The sequence below is a fragment of the Ovis aries genome, chromosome 3 (genome assembly GCF_016772045.2).
Source record: "Ovis aries strain OAR_USU_Benz2616 breed Rambouillet chromosome 3, ARS-UI_Ramb_v3.0, whole genome shotgun sequence".
NCBI classification, from domain to species: Eukaryota; Metazoa; Chordata; class Mammalia; order Artiodactyla; family Bovidae; genus Ovis; species Ovis aries.
The window spans coordinates 207,812,864-207,832,843 of record NC_056056.1 but is presented as its reverse complement, the minus strand read 5'-3'; the positions used below and the strand labels follow the sequence as shown (position 1 = coordinate 207,832,843).

Here is a 19,980-nt window from a genome sequence, read left to right as displayed (position 1 = left end):
TCAGCTTGACCACTTTTACAAGAGTGAATGGTGAGAGAGAAGATGGTCTGCTTGCCTTTTATTATTTATCATTTTCATCTCCCCGAAGAGACACAGGTTAGAACTCCTAGTCTGGTCTGGTAGGGAGTTCGTTCATAGGCAACACATTCTAATTAAAGCATTTTCAGTCAACACTTTTTAGTTGCTATATTAACCCCATAAGATTACAGATTAGGGAGAACACGAAAGAAATATTTGTTATATGCTGTTTTATAGTATCCTGATACATGTTAAATGCTCAAATATACACTGAATAATCAATAGTCTTATATACATAAGGATAGACTCTTCTGAGACAAATCATGACTTCTTTTTTGTTTTCTATTTGATTTTAAAATTTATGTGGAAGATTATATGTGTGGAAACTGCAAGAAAGTTTGTGGAATAGAAGGCTGATGTCAGTGGATAAGGATATTAAATATAATAAAAATATATACTTCTCTGGTCTCGCGCTGTACAGACATCCTGCATCCTTAGGCATACACAGCATCCCCCACACCACTCCTGGACCATCAGTGCTGCTCAGAACACCCCACATGTGCCTTTTTCAGTTCCTATTACAATCCCTCTCCCTCCCAGCTGCTATAACTCTCTTCTACCTTCTTCAAAAAGTACATCTGTCCCCTTACTCCTATTCATATCAAGTAAACCCCAAAATTCAATTCTCTTAAATCATTGAAGTCATGAAGTATAAACTATATAATTTCTTACCATAAAACACAGAAATTGTATTGCTTCCACTTTTGACTTGTCAGTGTATGGCTAAGTGTTCTTCCAAAGTTTTGGCCTGTACAGATGTCTTAAAATAAAAAAAAAAAAAATGGGCAGAGAATCTCTTATAGTAACAACGGAAGGAGAACCATGACTCAGAGCACTTCATCCAAAGTTCTCTGGTGTTATCTGCAGAGGCCTATGAACATTTACATCTAAAATTTCCAAGTAAGTAAGTAAGTAAAGTCACTCAGTTGTGTCCGACTCTTTGTGACCCCGTGGACTGCAGCCCACCAGGCTCCTCAGGCCATGGGATTCTCCAGGCAAGAATACTGGAGTGGGTTGTCATTTCCTTCTCCAGGGGATCTTCCAGACCCAGGGATCAAACCCGGGTCTCCCGCATTGGAGGCAGACACTTTAACTTCTGAGCCACCAGGGAAATTTCCAAAGAGGCTTGCAATTTGGCACAAATCCATCAATTCCTGTCTGATCTGTTTCGTGACATCCTCTGTGCCTCCACTCCTACTAACCTAGTGCAAAATAATGCCTCACACTGTACATACAGAAACAACTCCATCCACGATGATGTGTCCTCATTCCAGCCCTCCCTTCCCATAGGCTAATTGTGCAAAGGGATTTGTGTGGTGATTTGAAAATGTCTCATGTGATTGATCTCCATCTTCATTACGAAGATCAGTTTTCATTGGAATAGTTTAATCTACTATGTCAGGTAAGATCACTGGAGAAGAAACAGCAGAGACTTACAGCAGGAAAATAAATGAAGCACATCACCCGCAGAAGCTTTGTGCATTCAGGGAGGATGGGCCTGTCTCAGTCCTCTCTAGCCAATCTATATCCTATTGCCCCATTGATAAGACACCAGCTTCCATGGAACTTTTCATTCTACCATCACAGGGCAATACACTGACCATACCTGAGCAGATGACTCCGGCATCGTTATGACTGCAGTTGTGCGCTCCCCAGCCCCGGGAAGGGCACTTCCACACGTGGGATTCCTTTCCTCTGCAGTCCAGTGTGTCCAGCCAGATGGGCCCTGATCCTGACCCAAAGTGAGCAGACCCCGTGGCATTGAGGGCGTCTCCACAGCCCAGCTGCCTGCACACCACGCGGGCATCATCCAAGTCCCAGCCGTTATCACAGATGGTGCCCCAGGAGCCCTGGTCAAGGATCTCCACTCTCCCGGCGCAGGGACCTCCTCCATCCACCAGGCGGAGCTGTCTGCTGTCTGAGGAGAGAGAAATGGGACAATGGGGCATTGACAGTGGGGATAAGGGTCTTCTGTCCTGTAGGACCTTCACCTGAGCAGTAGGGGGCGCTCTCCTCCGAGGCGTCAGAGTCCCCTGGTTCTGACAGGGAGTCATTGCACTGGGGCAGCACCCGAGTCTGGTTTCTTACAGCAGTGACAGGAGAATAATAACAACGAAAATGGGCACAAACAGGAAATATTACACTACTGAGTAGGGTGAGACAGGAGTGTTAACCTTTGATTTGTAGAGTTCTGCACAACATCTGAGAAAGATTTACAGGAAATGTTAGTCTGTCTACCCGGAGCAGTTGAATGAGTTCAGAGTCACAGGAATGGGCTGGCTGCTGGATGGATTCCTTATAAGCCGCACACATGTTGGTGCCCTTGACCTGAGAGTTAAAGGGATTGGACGAAAGGAAATGGAGTCAGGAACTGGCCTCATCAGAAGCCTCAGGTAGCAGCCATGAATCCTCTATCTTTAGAATTGTTCTCCTTGGTACAGTCATGCAGAATTGAAAAACAAATGGACCTTGAGATGTCTTGGTTTGCCCCGGAATATTTCACTGATGGTTCTAATCTTCAGACTCCAGATCTGGATACTTTCTTGTAAGAAAATGGGATCTCTTTGAGTGGATTGGGCAACCTTGCATAAGAAGTTTGTCAGGTGATATTGATTGACATCGACCAGATTCCACTGGGAATCTTGGAATGCTGCTTCTTCTCTCAAGTAAATATTATCTTTTCTTGCACTTTGTGTCAGGAATCGCTATTATTCAAAGTTGGGGGCTATTTGTTCTCCAGGGGGAAAATATTATGCATTTCTAACTTTACCATAGAGCAGAAATAGGTTAAATTCTTGCTCTGAAAGCACTTGAACAAAGGATATTGACAGGCTCACTGTGTTGTTCTTCTTTAATACATAAAAAGCCATGTAAAGAAAGGTTAAATGATGTCTACTCGGTGTTGCACTTTAGGTGAATGCTGAAATGGCGAATAAAATCTAGAATTTTGTACTTCCATGAAGAGGGGTTCCAATGGAGGGGTTCACAGCAGGCCAATGCTCTGCCGGATATAACTTTAAATGCGATAAAATGTTAGATAAAAAATGAAGGTATTAGACATTTGTGGACACAATATGAACTAAACATGCTAAAATTCTAAAGAGTGGAGATCATTTCATTGTTAGCCAAGGATCTGAAGCTTCTCTTTCTCTATGGGAATTTCCCAGTTTGTTGCCTGGGTTAATGGATCAAAGCGGGACAGAGAAGCCTGTATGATTTGGGAGTTACCTGGTGCTACAGTGACAAAATTGGAGACTTGAGAGCCTCTCTCATATAGCAGATTTTCTCCTCAAATAACTGCCCAGTAAACACGCTGTCAATGGCAGGAGGCCAAAGAACTGTGTCAAACACCTTGGAAACAGAGTGGATATTCCCTCATCCTCCTGACTGCTGAGCTACCAAAACATTCAGGTTTTCAATTATAAACTCTGAAAGCCCACAACACAGGGGCAGAGAAATCAGAGGTAGACTGAATGCTACAAATACTGCCACCCAGACTTGTGACAGCTCAACTCTAGCTAGTATTTAGACATCTGAGTGATCTGAACCCCTTTCTCCCAGTTGCTTAAAAAAAACAGAATATGAATCCTTTCAGGTGTTAGAAAATGTATCTGGGATATCTTATTTTCTTATGCATCATTTCTCTCATTCAGTTAAAAATTGCATGGGATGTAAAGAGATGGATGACATGACAAATTTAAAACTTGAAAAAAGGAAGGTAACAGAAGGCAGAAACACATATGCTAGAAATGCTGGAGTTAGCAGATAAGGATTTTAACTATGAACAATGTGTTTAGGGGAAAAGGGGAAAGGAAAGAATCAACAGGTAAAAAATGAAAAATGTTAACAAATAATTGTAACTATAAAAAATCAAAGTATTGTAAAGTAAAATAAAGTAAAAATAAAATTTAAAAAATCAAAGGAACAGTTGCCAACTGAAAATAAAATATTTAGAATTAAGAACTGAATGAATAGGTTTAAAAGAATTTTAGACAGAACTGAACACAGAATATATGGATGTGAGAGTTGGACTGTGAAGAAGGCTGAGGGCCGAAGAATTGATGCTTTTGAACTGTGATGTTGGAGAAGACTCTTGAGAGTCCCTTGGACTGCAAGGAGATCCAACCAGTCCATTCTGAAGGAGATCAGCCCTGGGTGTTCTTTGGTAGGAATGATGCTAAAGCTGAAACTCCAGTACTTTGGCCATCTCATGAGAAGAGTTGACTCATTGGAAAAGAGTCTGATGCTGGGAGGGACTGGGGGCAGGAGGAGAAGGGGACGACAGAGGATGAGATGGCTGTATGGCATCACTGACTCAATGGATGTGAGTCTGAGTGAACTCCGGGAGTTGGTGATGGACAGGGAGGCCTGGTGTGCTGCGATTCATGGGGTCACAAAGAGTCGGACACAACTGAGCAACTGAACTGAACTGAACTGAACACAGAATTAGTGTCTTAAAGGAGTCCTAGAGTTGAGAGAAGAGGAGGAGGAAAAAGAGAAGGAGGAGAAGGAAAAAGAGGGTGAATAGGAGGAGAAGAGAAACAGAGACAGTGCAGCAGAAGTAATATTTGATCATGTTGATGTATGGAAATCCCAATGCAATATTTAAAGTAAAAATAAATAAATAAAGAGAAAAAAACAAGATATAATAATTAAGAATTTTTTAAATGGATGGAAGTCTATGAAAACCTCCACATCTAGTAAAGCTGCAGAAAATCAAAGGAAAATCTGGAATAAATTTGTTTAATACCAAAGAAAGAAAAACGGAGAGAAAAAGAAACATGCAGCACATGGGACAATTAAAAGGAAATGTTAGATACGAACCCAACAATATCAGTAACTGGATTTGCAATCTAATTACAATGGATTAGATACTTCAAATTAAAGCCCCTCTACTAACTGATAGACCAACAAAATTCATGTAAATGCTAACTGCAAGATACTCACATTGTATATGAGAGCAAAGAAAGGTCAAAAGTAAAATGAAGGGGAAAAATGTGTACATTATGTGAATGCTAGGCTTCCCAGGTGGTGCTAGTGGTAAAGAACCTCCCTGCCAGTGTAGGAGACATAAGAGACATGGGTTCAATCCCTAGGTCAGGAAGATCTCCTGGAGGAGAGCATGGCAACCCACTCCAGTATTCTTGCCTGGAGAATCCCATGGACAGAGGAGCCTGGCTGGCTACAGTCCTTAGCAAAGAGTTGGACATGACTGAAACAACTTAGCAAGCCGCACACATGTGAATACTAACTATAAGAAAGCTGCAGTAGCTATAGCAAGGTCACAGAAAGGAGACTTTAAGGGAGGATGTGCTAATTTACTTAAAGAGGATAATATCATGATTATATAGTGGTATGCCCTTAATAAAGATATTACAGATATCAGAATCCAGGGAAGATATCGAAACATAGCTTTGAAATACAGAATAATACTTGACAGAATGACAAGAAGAAAGACAAAATAACAATCAACCTGGGGAACTTTAACAAATCGTTTTCAATACCATGCAGACCAGGCATACAAAAAAGAAGGAAGACTATAGTAGCCGTAAAACACCACAATCCACACATTTAGCTAAATAACATATAAAGAGCAATGCACCCGATAATGAAAGAACTCACATTACTGTAAATGCACTAGGAACATTTATCAAAAATGACCATATGGTAGGACAAAAACCTTCAGATAATTGAATTTATACAGAGCATTTACTCTGACCACAGTGTAATTAAATTAAGAATTAATAAGAAAATACAGTTAGCCATCCTTATTTGGAGAAATTAAGCAACACCCTTCTGAAACAGTACCTGGGTCTGGTAATAAATTTAAACATTAGAAAATATTGTGAAATAGTGATAACAAAGACATGATATAACTAAATTCTTCTAATGCAACTAAAGTAGTGCTTAAGGGAAATTTATACCTTAGACTTAGAAAAGAAGAAAGGCTAAAAATGAAAAAAAAAAAAAAACATGTAAGCTTCTATTTCAGAAACTAGGAGAAGAGAAAATAAAGCCTAAAGGATACAGAAGTTGGGATTAACAAAGAAAAGAACAAAAATTAATTTTAAAAAGAAGGTAAGGCTGGTGGTAGTGATGGTGGTTTAGTTCCTAAGTCAATTCCTACTCTTGCGACTCCATGGACTGTGGCCCGCCAGGCTCCTCTGTCCATGGGATTTTAGGCAAGAATATTGGAGAGAGTTGCCGTTTCCTTCTCCATGGGATCTTCTTAACCCAGAGACTGAACCTGTGTCTCCTGCTTTGCAGGTGGTCTCCTGCATTGCAAGTGGATTCTTTACTGCTGAGCCACCAGGGAAGCCCAAGGCAAGCATGAGAGAGAAAACAGAGGAAAACCTTTCGCACCCGGCTCCTTGAGAACCACTAACCACTGAGCAAAACTAAACAAGAACAAAGAGAAAATGAAGTTAACAATACCAAGAACGAAGAAATGTCACTACTATAAATCATGCACATTTTTTGGTCATAGTTTTATTGAGATTAAATTTACATATCTAATGTGGATAAATACTCAGAAGATTTTCAATTTCTCCACAACCTTGCCAACACTTCTTTTTTTTTTTTTTAAATCATAGCCATTTTGAGAGGTGGGAGATGATATCTCTTATGGCTTTGATTTACATTTCCCTGATGACTAATAATGTTGAGCATATTTTCCTATACCTGTTGGCTATTTCTATATCTTCTTTGGAGAAATGTCCATTCAAGCCTCTGACTAATTTTTCAATTGGATTATTATGGTTTTTTTCTTGTTGTTGTTTTGCTCTTGAGTTGTAGGATTTCCTTATATATTTTGCAAATTGTCTATTTTTGCCTGTTCTTTTGGTGTCATATCCATGAAATCATGAAATAATGTGTATGTATTTGGTGAGGAACTAAATTATCAGGTATTTAAAATGTAATTTGTATCTGTTGATGATATTAAAACATCACACACAGTAAAATAAATTCAGATTCAGTAAGATTATAGATATTCTTTACACAAATTATAAAATTATTTGAAGAAAATAAAATGATTAAAAGCTATTTTGAGATGAAGAATGGCATCTGAAACACTGCATTAAAGGCAGAATTCATAAAAGTAAAATATAGTATATTTGATCATATAACCATACCACATACACAACCCTAAAGACATATGCAAAAAATGGGGTAAATACTTTCAGTAGTATTTAATAAAAGGAGTAAGTGGTGTTAATTTGTAGAGAGTTTCTATAAATAAATGAAAATTTTAAACATTCTGGAGAAAAAATATAAATGATGATGGAAGATATCTTAAAGATATCTGGAATACCTTTAAGTATTTACTTGTTTATCATGTCCATATTCCACAACAAATACACACACATATATACCCCTGAATGAAAGTTCCAGGGAAGGACCTTGCATATCTTATTTACCCCATGTTTCTGCTATTAGGATCATGATTGCACATTCACCATTCAACAAGAATGCATGGAGAAGCTTTTCTAAATACCATGATGGGGCTTGATAAATATTTATTGAATGAATAAGTAGATGAATAAAATTCAGTGAAATAGAATTTCTTTAAATTCATGGTAATCAGCAAAATAGTAAAGCAAATATAAATTAATGGTAATGTTTTCTGATAATAAATGGTGCATATTAAAAAAATAATTAGTGCATAAGCACAGAATTAATTTATATTCAAATTTCCACTCATGCAATTTTTAAAAAGTTTTTCTTAAATTTATTTTTGGCTGTACTGGGTCTTGGTGCTGCACGTGGGCTTTCTCTAGTTGTGGTGCACAGGCTTCGTTTTTCCATGGCATATGGAATCTTCCTGGTGTGTGTGCATGTGTGTGCTGTTTCTTTAGTCGTGTCCAACCCTGTGTGACTCAATGGACTGTAGCCTGCCAGGCTCACCTGTTCATGGGGTTCTCCAGGCATGAATACGGAGTGAGTCCCCATGCCCTCCTCCAGAGGATCTTCCAGACCCAGGGATCAAACCTGCATCTCTTATATCTTTTGCACTGACAGGCAGGTTCTTTACTACTTCCTGGACAGGAGATCAGACTCATGTCCTCTGCATTGACAGGTGCATTTTTAACCACTGGACCACCCAGGAAGCCCCACTTATGCAATTTTTAATGGACAATTATTAAATGAATTCTAAGCTGCAGTTATGTGTTATTCAGTATGGCATTGGTCAAGAAAAGGTTGCTGTGGAGAGAAAACTCTCAAAAAAGGGAATATATAGAAAAAAGTCAGAAAAAAAATAGCTACCTAGTAAGGCAGAAATGTCTGCAGTAGACTCAAATAAATTTTCTAAGAAAGATTTGTATTTAGAGGAAGCAAAAATAACCAAAAAAAGACACAAAAGAATTGTAAGTGAAAGAAATACACATAAGTTCAAAAAACACAAGACAATGGAAGTGTAAATGGTTCTTGTCATAAAATATGAGAACTTGTATATTCTCTCCACATCATCCTACCAAACTTTCTACCCACTTCATGCAGAGAACCTCTGAAAAAATGACGGCACAGCCTCTGTGGGGTGATTGCTCACTTTCAGGGTCAGAGACTTCATCACAACCCATTTTATGGTGCTTTATTGTCAAAAAAAATATCATATATAAAAGTCCAATAGTTTAATACTACTTTGGCCTTTGAATGAAAAGACAAGGAGATGAAGAAACAGAGGCAAGGAAAGGGACAAATCTCTGCTTTTGAAATATCTATCTCATTTAGTTTAATCTATCTCATTCTCTCATTTGTAGATTTCAGGCAATGCCCAATATATCATTCAAGGTATTCCTGAATGGGGTGTGTGTGGAAGGTGGGGAATAAGAGAGAGAGAAATGTTGAAGGAAGTAAGGTGCTATGGTTTGACTATTTGTCACCCCACCAACTTTTTTTTGTTTGTTTGAAATTCCAATTCCTAGTGTAATGGTATGAAGCGGTGGAGCCTTCTCAAACTCTTCCAAAAAGGATGAAAGGAACACTTCCAAAGCCATTTTATGAGGCCAAGATTATCCTGATACCAAAACCAGACAAGGACACCACAAGAAAAGAAAATACTGGCTAATATCCCAAATAAAATAGATGCAAAAATCCTCAACAAAATATTAGAAAACCAAATTCAACAATACATGAAGAGAATACTGGACAACCCACTCCAGTATCGTTGCCTGAGAAATCTAAGACAGCGGAGCCTAGCAAGCTATAGTCCATTGGATCGCAAAGTATCAGACATAACTTAGCAACTAATCAAAAACAATAATAACAACACCAAGATCAACAGAGATTTGTTCCAAGGATGCAAGGATGGCTCAATATTCACAAATTAATCAATGTGATACACCAAATAAGATAAAGGCAAAAAATCATATCCTTTCAACAGATGAAGAACAAATATTTGACAAAATTCAGCAGCCATTTATGATACTAAAGATCTTTACAAATTAGGTATAAAAGGATTATACCTCAACACAATAAATATCATATGACAAACCCTCAGCAAGCATCCTACTCAACTGTAAAAAGCTGAAAGCTTTTCTTCTGAGATCAAACACAAGGCAAAAATGCCTACTCTCATCACTTTTATTCAACATAGTTTTGGTAGTTCTAGTCAGAATCATCAAGCAAGCAAAAGAAAATAAGAACATCCAAATATAAAAGGAAGAGTCAAAACTGAGACACTATTGAAAACTTTAAGACATTGTGAAAGATATTAAAGGCACAAATAAATTGAAAGATATTCTGTGCTCATGGATTGGAAGACCTGATATTGTTAAAATGCTCATACTACACAAAGCAACCTAAGCAACCCACAGATCCACTACCATCCTTATCCAAATTTCAATGAAAATTTTCACAGATATGGAACAAACAATTCTAAAATTTGTGTGGAACCACAAAAGACCCTGCATAGCCAAAGAAATCTTGAGAAAGAATGACAGAAGTGTCATGCTTCCTGATTTCAAACTGTATTACAAAGCTGTATTAATCAAACAGTATGGTATTGGTATAAAAATGGACACAGAAATCACTGGAACAGAATAGAGATCCCAGAAGTAACCCCAAATATATATGGTCAATCAATTTATGACAAAAAAGTAGAGATTATACCATCGGAAAAGGCCCGTCTCTTCAAAAATGGTGTTGGGAAAGCTGGACAGTTACACACAAAAGAATGAAACTGGAAAACTCTTACCCCATTCACAAAAATTAACTCAAAATGGATTAAAGACTTGATCATAAGTCCTGAAGCCATAAAAATCCTAGAAGAGGGGCTTCCCTTGTGGCTGTGGTAAAGAACCCACCCACCAATGCAGAAGACCCAAGTGTGCTCCTTGATCCAGGAAGATCCCACATGCCACAGGGCAACTCAGCCCATTGGCCACAACTGTCGAGCCTGTGCTTTACAGCCCACGTGCCACAGCTACTGAAGCACAGTGCCCTCCAGCCTGTTCTCCTCAATAAAAGAAGCCACTTCAATAAGAAGCCTGTGCAATGCAATGACGAGTAGCCCCTGCTCACTGCAACTAGAGAAAAGCCCATGCAGCAACAAAGACCCAGCACAGCCAAAAATAAATAAATTTTAAAAATTATTTTTTAAAAAATCCTAGAAGAAAAATTAGGATGAAAAGGTCCTGACATCAGTCATCATGAGGATATTTTGGGTTTGATGCCAAAAGCAAAAGCAACAAGAGCAAAAATAAGCTTTGAAACTACAGAAAACTAAAAAAAACTTCTGCACAACAAAGGGAAAAGGTCAACAAAATGCAAAGGTAATTTATGGAGTTGGAGAAAATATTTGCAAATTACATTTCTGACAAGGGTTAACATTCAAAATACTTAAAGAATTCATACATCTCAATAGCAAAAGCAAACCGACAAACAATCTGATTAAAAAATGGGCAGAGGACATGAATAGACTTTTTTTTTCAAAGAAGACATAAAGCAGGCCAACAGGTAAATGAAAAGGCGCACAATGTTATGTCATCAGAAAAATGCAAATCAAACTATAACGGGGTAATATCTCACATCTGTTAGAATGATTTTTATCCAAAAGACAAGAAATAACAGGAGCTGGTGAAAATGCAGAGAGAAGGCAAACCTTGTGCACAGTTGGGTGGGGGCGGGGAGGGGGGAATGTAAGTTGATGCAGCCCCTATGGGGAACAGTATTGAGGTTCTCCAAAAATTAAAAATAAAACTGTCATATGGTTCATCAATTTCACTTCTGGGTATTTATCTGAAAGAAACAAAATACCAACTTGAAAAGACTATGTGCCACCAAATGTTCATTGCAGCATTATTTACAATAGCCAAACAACATAAGTTTCCACTGATGGATAAATGGGTAAGGAAAATGTGATATCTACAGCCAACAAAAAGAAGAAAATCCTGCCATGTGTAGCAACATGGATGAACCTTGAGGGCATTATGCTAAGTGAAATAAATACCATGTGATCTAAGTTATATGTGGAATCTTAAATACAAAAAAAGGGGAGGGGTTCAGAGATGCAGAGAACAGTTTGTTGGTTGCCAGAGGTGGATTGATGTGGGCAAAACAAGTGGAGGTAGTCAAAAGGTACAAACTTGCAGCTCTAAAGTGAATGCCATGAAGATGTGATGTACAGCATGGTGACTACAATGAATTCTGTATTGTATACTTGAGAGTTGGGAAGAAAAATTCTCCTCATAATCAAAAAATTGTAATGATATATGGTGATAGATATTACTAGACTTATTGTGGTGATCATTTACCAGTATACAGAAATATATAAGCATTACATTTTACACCTGAAACTAATATAATGTTATGTGATATATCCCAATTAAACTCTAAATAACAACGTTGAAACATGGATTAAATTAGCTCCATCCTAACGTCATTTTGTGTATCCAACTTAAACTCATCACTTAGACATTTTAAAATATAAAATCTCACTACTGACATCCTACAGGGTTGGGACAGACACACAGAAACAGACAGTAAGTCACCTTCACACGAGATATAGGCTTCCTCCTTGGGAGAGCAGGAAGTGTAATTCCAAGGGTCAGAAGGACACTGCCAGAGAGAGGTGTCTGTTTTCCGACAGCGGATTCCATCCACCCACTGGGGTCTAGAACCTTCTCTAAGAGCAACAGAAGGGTTGAGACTTCCACTGTCCCCACAGCCAAGCTGTCTGCAGATCAGGGACACGGTGATATATTCCATGGGGTTGCGGCAGACACTGCCCCAGGTCCCGTTGTAGAAAACTTCCAGCCACCCAGCACACTGCTGGTCCTCACTCACCATCCTGAGGGCCAGGAACTCTGAGATTGAAAGGGAGGAAACAGGACACAGTGAGCATTCCACTCAGTGCTCCGGGTTTTCCTCTTTCCCAGAAATCGTGAACACTCACCCTGACCCAGCTAAGGAGATACCCACTAGGTGACAAGACTGAAATCTGTCTCCCTTTTACGTCACTTTGTCCATTAAAGTCTGTCTTTCTATTTCTACCACAATGATGTAGTGAATACGAACAGAGAGAAAGGCCAACATAGGCACCTGCAGGGAAGGGCCCTGAGCCTTGTTTCCTGAAAAAACGTGTAAAAGAGCATGTGAAAGGGATGTGGGTATTGGAGAAACAGGCAGAATGGTGAACCCACAAATGTCTATGTTCCAGTCTTTCAATCCGGTGAATGTTGCCTTATATTTCAAAAGGCATTTTACAGACATTATTAAGACAAGAAACTTAGGAGCTTGGGATGGTGAGACTAACCTGCAAGATTATGAATTAATCATATAAACCCAATCTGATTATCCCTAAAATGGAATACTCTTCCTGAATGTGGTTAGAGGAATATGAGACCCTGAAGAATGGTCAGGGGAGGGAATGCTGTCCGAAGAAGAAGATGGGCTCCAAGCCAAGGAATGAGGCCACATAGGGACCAGAAAAGGCTGGGAAAAGAGTCCTCCCCAGGGCCTCCAAGAAGAACGCAGCCCTGTGGACACTGGATTGTTGGTCTACAGAGAACCTTGTCAGACTCCTAGGGTACAGAACTGAACAGAGTAAATCTGTGCTTTCATTACAACGTCAACAGGCTCTCCAGACTGTATACCACAGGAAACTGAAGAGAGAGCCCTGCTTTCATGTGAGAAACAGCTCTGCGAGGAAACACTGCTGAGAAGAAAGGACCAGAATCTCAGCTGCTGCAGGAGGAAGTGAAAGCACATCGTCTTCACGTCTGCTGGAAACACAGGCTCCATGGGAGGAAGACTTCTTCTCTGGTCCTTTCAGCATCTCTTCCTCAGGGCTCAGACCCGTGTCCCCCAGGGCCCCACCCCTCCCCCAGCCTGTGGACAGTGTGCAGCGCTGACCTGAGCAGATGACCCCCGCGTCCTGCTTGTGTCTGCAGTCGTGCCGCCCCCAGCCCCGGGAAGGGCACTTCCACACGTGGGACTCTTTTCCTGTGCAGTTCAGGTCATCCAGCCAGATGGGCCCTGATCCTGCCCCGAAGTGAGCAGACCTCGTGGCATTGAGGGCTTCTCCACAGCCCAGCTGCCTGCACACCACGCGGGCATCGTCCAGGTCCCAGCTGTCATCACAGATGGTGCCCCAGGAGTCCTGGTCAAGAATCTCCACTCTCCCGGCACAGTGACCGCCCCCGTCCACCAGGCGGAGCCGTCTGCCGTCTGAGGAGAGAGAAATCGGACAATGCGGCGGTGACCCGGGCGGTTGGGCGGGGTGGGGGTTGCGGTTAAGCGCTTTCTGTCTAGTAGGACCCTCACCTGAGCAGTAGGGGGCGCTCTCCCCTGAGGCTGCAGAGCCTGTTGGTTCAGGGAGGGAGTCGCTGCACTGGGGCAGCACCTGGGTCTGGTTTCCTGCAGAAAGAGCAATGATCAGAGGGACATGAGTTGAAGCAAACTCCGGGAGATAGCGAAGGATAGGGAAGCCTGGCGTGCTGCATTCCAGGGAATCGAATAGAATTGGACACAACTTCCAGTAGTCATGTATGGATGTGAGAGTTGGACTGTGTGGAAGGCTGGGCGCCAAAGAATTGATGCAGCCCACCAGGCTTCTCTGTCCCTGGGATTCTCCAGTCAAGAATACTGGAACGGGTTGCCTGCTGCTGCTACGTCACTTCCGTCGTGTCCAACTCTGTGCGACCCCATAGACGGCAGCCCACCAGGCTTCTCTGTCCCTGGGATTCTCCAGTCAAGAATACTGGAACGGGTTACCATTGCCTTCTCCAATGCATGCATGCATGCCAAGCCGCCCCAGTCATGCCCGACTCTGTAGTGATAGAAGGGAGTTAAGGTAAAGTTGCTTGACTCTCAGCACAAGGTCTGAAAACTCTTGCAGCCTCGTGTGAAATCACTGAGGACCTTTGCTTTAGGGCAAGTCTGCCCTGTTGAGACTCTCGTCCTGCGGAGACTGTCATATGCAGGTCTCTGGTGGCTCAGTTCAACCCAGCTGACCTCCCAGCTGCCAGGCTTTCCTCATGAACCATCCTGGGTCCCCAGCCCAGTGTCCTCAGATGATGTCAGCCCCAGCTGATACTGGGCTGCAACCTGATAAGACTCCAAGACAATGCAAATCGGAGCACTTCCCAAATTCCTTCCCAAACTCCAGGAAACCATGAGCAAAAGTAAAAAGGGGTTTTAAGATGCTAAGTTTTGTGGGAAATTTGGTTATGCAGCAATAGTAACCAAACACATAATTACCATACTGCTAACTATTTACTGAAGACAAACGAAGTGTTTGTTTTCAGAAGAAAAGTATATGCATTTTTATATGCATATATTTGTATATGCAAATTTATGTATGCATATATACCAAGGAATGAGGCCACATACAAATGAGGCCACTATACAAACAGTATAAATTTGTGTATGCATATGCATAGCATCTTCATCCATAATGGCCCAAATTTGGGAAGACACCTAAAACATGTGACATTGCTTTTGGAACAAAGTAACAGGCAGAAGCTAGAAGGGGTGGAGGAGGCTATTAGCAGAAGCCTGATGGGCTTGGGCAATGCTGTCAATGAGGATTGAAAGGAAGTGAGGAAATACAGTTGGGGCTGAAGGAAAAATATATGGTGATATTTATGCAAAATAAAATGGTTGCCATAAGTGACTAGATTTTGAAGTACTTTGTTACCAGGCAACAATAACCAGAAACACCTTTCTTCAGTCTCAGTAACTATAGAGCAAAACAAGCAAAGCCAGTCACTAAATATTTAGAACCTTTGAGTGGGGTGATTTAATGAACATACCTCTCAAAACTAGAGAATACATCTTATTTCAAGCACTTACAGGTCATTTTCCAAGGCAGATCATATATTATACAAAAAGTGAGATCCAAAAAATTTTCAAAGGGTAAAATAATTAAAAATATGTTTTTTTATTTAAGTAGAATTAAGCTAAAAACAAAAGACAAATAGTAAAATCTTCAGTTGTTTGTTTAGTACCTAAGTCATGTCTGACACTTGCAGCCTCCAGGCCTGTAGCTCATCAGTCTCCTCTATCCATGGGATTTCCCAGGCAAGAATACTGGAGTGGGTTGCCATTTCCTTCTCCAAAAACCTTCCATAGTGAGATATAATTTTCATGCATAAAAATACACATATTTTGAGTATGTTTTCATAAGTTTTGACAGTTGCATGTGCCAGCATAACCATTACCACAGTTAAAATTCAGAATATATAGCATTATTCACAAAGTTCCTATATGCCTCTTGCAAACAATAAAAGCCCCACAAACCCAGACCCAGGCAAATACTGATCTGTCCTTTATCATAAATAGATTAGTTGTGTTTTCTGAGAATTTATTAAAATCATACAGTATGTAATCCCTTTTAAATGGTTTCTTTCACTTAGCATGCTTTGAGATTTTCTGTGTAGTTGGATTTATGAGTAGCTTTTTCTTTCTATTGTTAAAGTCTTACATTGTATGAGTATGCCAAAGAAAGTTTTCCTTTCTCTCATTAAAGAAAATTAGAGTGGCTTATACTGTTTTACTCTTTCAAATAAAGATGTCTGATTTTTCAGCCTAAATTTTTTGTGGACATCTTTTCATCCCTCTTGGGTAACAGAAATTTTGGGTGACATAGAGTTGCTAATCAGCAATGTATAAAGGTTCTAATGGATCAATAACCTTCTCCAAACTTGGAATTGTCAGTCTCCTTAATTGTAGCCGGTCTAATTTGTGAATTTATATCTCATACTTTAATTTGAATTTTTTTACTAATTAATGATATTTGGTATCGTTTCATTTACTTATTGGCCATTTGTATATCATCTTTGGGAAAGTGTCTTTCTTAATATTTTGCCCATGCTTAAACTGGATAGTTCTTTTCTTATTTTTCTATTATAATTTTTTCACTTATCCTTGTCACAAATCCTTTGTTAGATATATGTATTGCAGTTAATTTCTCCCTATCAGTTGAATGCCTTTTCATTTTCTTAATATTTTTTTTCAAAAAGCAAAAAGTTTTAATTTTAATGAAAATCACATCTCATTTTTTAATGGTTAATGTCTTATCTGACTTAGGAAATGTTTGCTTACTCCACAATCATAATTTTTCTTACATTTTCTTCTACCAGTATTATAATTAAATTTTATATGGGAATAACCATTTATTTGAGCTACCCTGATGGACTGGGGTTTTTCTTCAGGGTGAGGATGGGGGGAATGGCGCTTATGATGTGAAATAAGGATCGCAGTTCATTTCTCTCCCCACCCCCATGCAGATATTCAATTAGCAGATCATTTTTTGAAGAGAATGTATTTTCCCCTTTGAAATATCTCTATGCTTTTGTAGAATTTCAGCACATACATGGGTTTGGGTCTGTTACTGAACTTTATTGTGCTCTGTTGATCTATTTAGCTATTCTTATTCCATAGCCATGTTGCTGTGGATATGTAGTAGGAAACTTGAAGTTAGCATACTTCTTTTTGGCCCTTCTTTTTCAAAATTGTTTTGTCCATTCCACTTCTTTCACATTTAAAGAAATGTTTAGAATTTGCTTGTAAAGTTCTACAAAAATATTGCTTGGCTTTTTATTAGGATGAGATTTAGTTTGTATATTAAGTGAAGAGAATTGACAGCCGATTAAGTTTTCTAATCCATGAACATGGTGTATGTCTTTATTTTTTTAGATGTTCTGTGACTTTCAATGCAAGCCCTTTAGATATTTTCAGTTTCTTCCTACATATTTAATAGTTTTCATACTATAATAAATGGGATTTCCCCCTAGACTTTGCTAGTATAAAGAAGTACCACTTATGTCTGATTTATGCTTCATTGGTCGCTAGTGAAGACAGTCTGTCTACATGGATGAACTATATCTAAGTCATCAATCTGCAACCCTAAGTAATGTGAAAATGCTGGTCCTGCATCTGACCAGCAGTTTTAAATTTTAAACAGCACACTAAATAATCATTTATTTATTCCACTTTATTCAATATTTTTTTCTGCTACTTTTATTGATTTTTTACAGTTTAACTATAATGTTTCTGAGAAAAGGTCTTTTACATAAGGGTTATAAGGTGACCTATTAGTTTTATCAGCTTGAATTTTCAAGCCTCTCCCCGAGTTAGAAATTGTTCATTTAAATACACTTTTTCTGGAATGTGGCTGGTAGCTTGATAGGGATTGCATTGAATTTGTAAATTGCTTTGGGTAGTATACTCATTTTCACTATATTGATTCTTCCAATCCATGAACATGGTATATTTCTCCATCTATTAGTGTCCTCTTTGATTTCTTTCATCAGTGTTTTATAGTTTTCTATATATAGGTCTTTAGTTTCTTTAGGTAGATATATTCCTAAGTATTTTATTCTTTTTGTTGCAATGGTGAATGGAATTGTTTCCTTAATTTCTTTTTCTACTTTCTCATTATTCGTGTATAGGAATGCAAGGGATTTCTGTGTGTTGACTTTATATCCTGCAACTTTACTATATTCATTGATTAGCTCTAGTAATTTTCTGGTGGAGTCTTAGCCAGGACATGGAAACAACCTAGATGTCCATCAGCAGATGAATGGATAAGAAAGCTGTGGCACATATACACAATGGAGTATTACTCAGCCGTTAAAAAGAATTCATTTGAATCAGTTCTGATGAGATGGATGAAACTGGAGCCGATTATACAGAGTGAAGTAAGCCAGAAAGAAAAACACCAATACAGTATACTAACACATATATATGGAATTTAGGAAGATGGCAATGACGACCCTGTATGCAAGACAGGGAAAGAGACACAGATGTGTATAACGGACTTTTAGACTCAGAGGGAGAGGGAGAGGGTGGGATGATTTGGGAGAATGACATTCTAACATGTATACTATCATGTGAATTGAATCGCCAGTCTATGTCTGACGCAGGATGCAGCATGCTTGGGGCTGATGCATGGAGATGACCCAGAGAGATGTTATGGGGAGGGAGGTGGGAGGGGGGTTCATGTTTGGGAATGCATGTAAGAATTAAAGATTTTAAAATTTAAAAAATAAAAAACTATTAAAAAAAATTAAAAAATTTTTAAAATAAATAAATAAATAAATACACTTTTTCCCACCCTCTCCCTCTCCTCTCCTAGATATTTTTATGTTAGTGTAGACACATAAATCACATAGGATATATTCTTCCTTTTTTACTCATTTTTAACCACTGATTCTATCTTTAATTTGATCTACTTGTTGTAGATGCCCATTTCAATATTAAACTTTTCAGCACCAGAATTTCTGTTTGGTTCGTTTTAGGACTTCGCTTTGTTAAACTTCTCGTTTTTTCATCTATTGTTTCCCTGATTTCATTGAATTGCCTTTCTGTCTTTTCTTACAGCTCATTCAGTTTTCTCAAAACAACTGTGTTGGATTCTTTATAAGCTAGATTGCAAAGATCCATGTCATTGACATGTGTCTTTGTCAGTTTTGAAAAGTTACTGTTACTCTTTGGTGAGGACAACTTTCTTTAATTCAAGTCCCTTGAAATTTTGCATTGCTGCTTTTGCTTTAGATGTAGCAGACACCACATTAAATCTTTACTGATTACCTTCAGGTGGTATATACTGTTCTCTGACCTTGTATAGACTCACTCTACATTTCTTGCTTCCTCTTATGGAAAATACCTTAAGCTTTTATGTCTTCTTTGGTCCTTAAAACTCAGCAGGCTATTGGAAACCTCTCTTTTGTTTTGCAGAATGTTGTGCTACAGCTGAAGCCTGTGGTTACCTCCCTGCCACAGACCCTCCTCTGTTTTTGGAGATCACTCCATTTACTAGAGTTTGCATTCATCTCCATACTTGGAAACACACAAAAACAACTGTCAGAAAGGTGGCAGTAAAGGTGATTTACTAAAGACTTACTACCCCCAGGGACTTGGAGTACCTATGGGCCCAGGGAGAGAGATCTTTGGGTGACATTCTCCTAGAGGCTTGTGGATGGGCTTCCTGCTGAAGCCCTGAGTGTAGTCGCAGGAACTGCATCCCTTTTACACTTTTTGACCTTCTTAATGATCTTTCATATTTCCTCTCTCCCCTCAGTCACGGAGGTTCAGCCCCAGAACTCTGGGTGCTGCTGGAGGGAAACTGGTTTCCCCAGCAATATCAAGTGGGCACTAGCTCACTGCTTTCCTTTTCGCCCATGAGAGAGGCCCCACCAGCTAGTTCAAATTTATGCTGTGTCACCTTGGGGTAAGGAGCAGCACTGGCAAAATCCTTTAATCCTCTCCAATAATTCAAACTTACTTTTTTGGCTCCAACAGAGTAATGAAATCTCCCTTCAGGAATCCTGGACTTCTAACAATTTCTATAGGTATTTGACCAAATGAGCACTCACCACTTTCTTCCATGTTTTCCCTGACCACAGCCCAGGGGGCTGGGACCGCTTCACTACTCCTGCTGGCTCCAGTCTCTACCAA

At 39.4% G+C, this 19,980-nt stretch overlaps 1 protein-coding gene across 2 annotated transcripts in view; it reads right to left on the bottom strand.

Moving 5' to 3' along the window:
- Nucleotides 1-19,980, bottom strand: part of LOC132657158 (antigen WC1.1-like) — a 55,232-nt gene that overhangs the window by 14,232 nt on the left and 21,020 nt on the right. For both annotated transcript variants that reach the window (XM_060413453.1, XM_060413454.1), the window contains exons 5-8: nucleotides 13,843-13,935; nucleotides 13,432-13,746; nucleotides 12,069-12,383; nucleotides 1,685-1,996 (exon numbers count right to left, since the gene is read on the bottom strand). In XM_060413453.1, coding sequence (XP_060269436.1) covers nucleotides 1,685-1,996; nucleotides 12,069-12,383; nucleotides 13,432-13,746; nucleotides 13,843-13,935 — 1,035 coding nt within the window. The remainder of the gene's footprint in view (nucleotides 1-1,684; nucleotides 1,997-12,068; nucleotides 12,384-13,431; nucleotides 13,747-13,842; nucleotides 13,936-19,980) is intronic.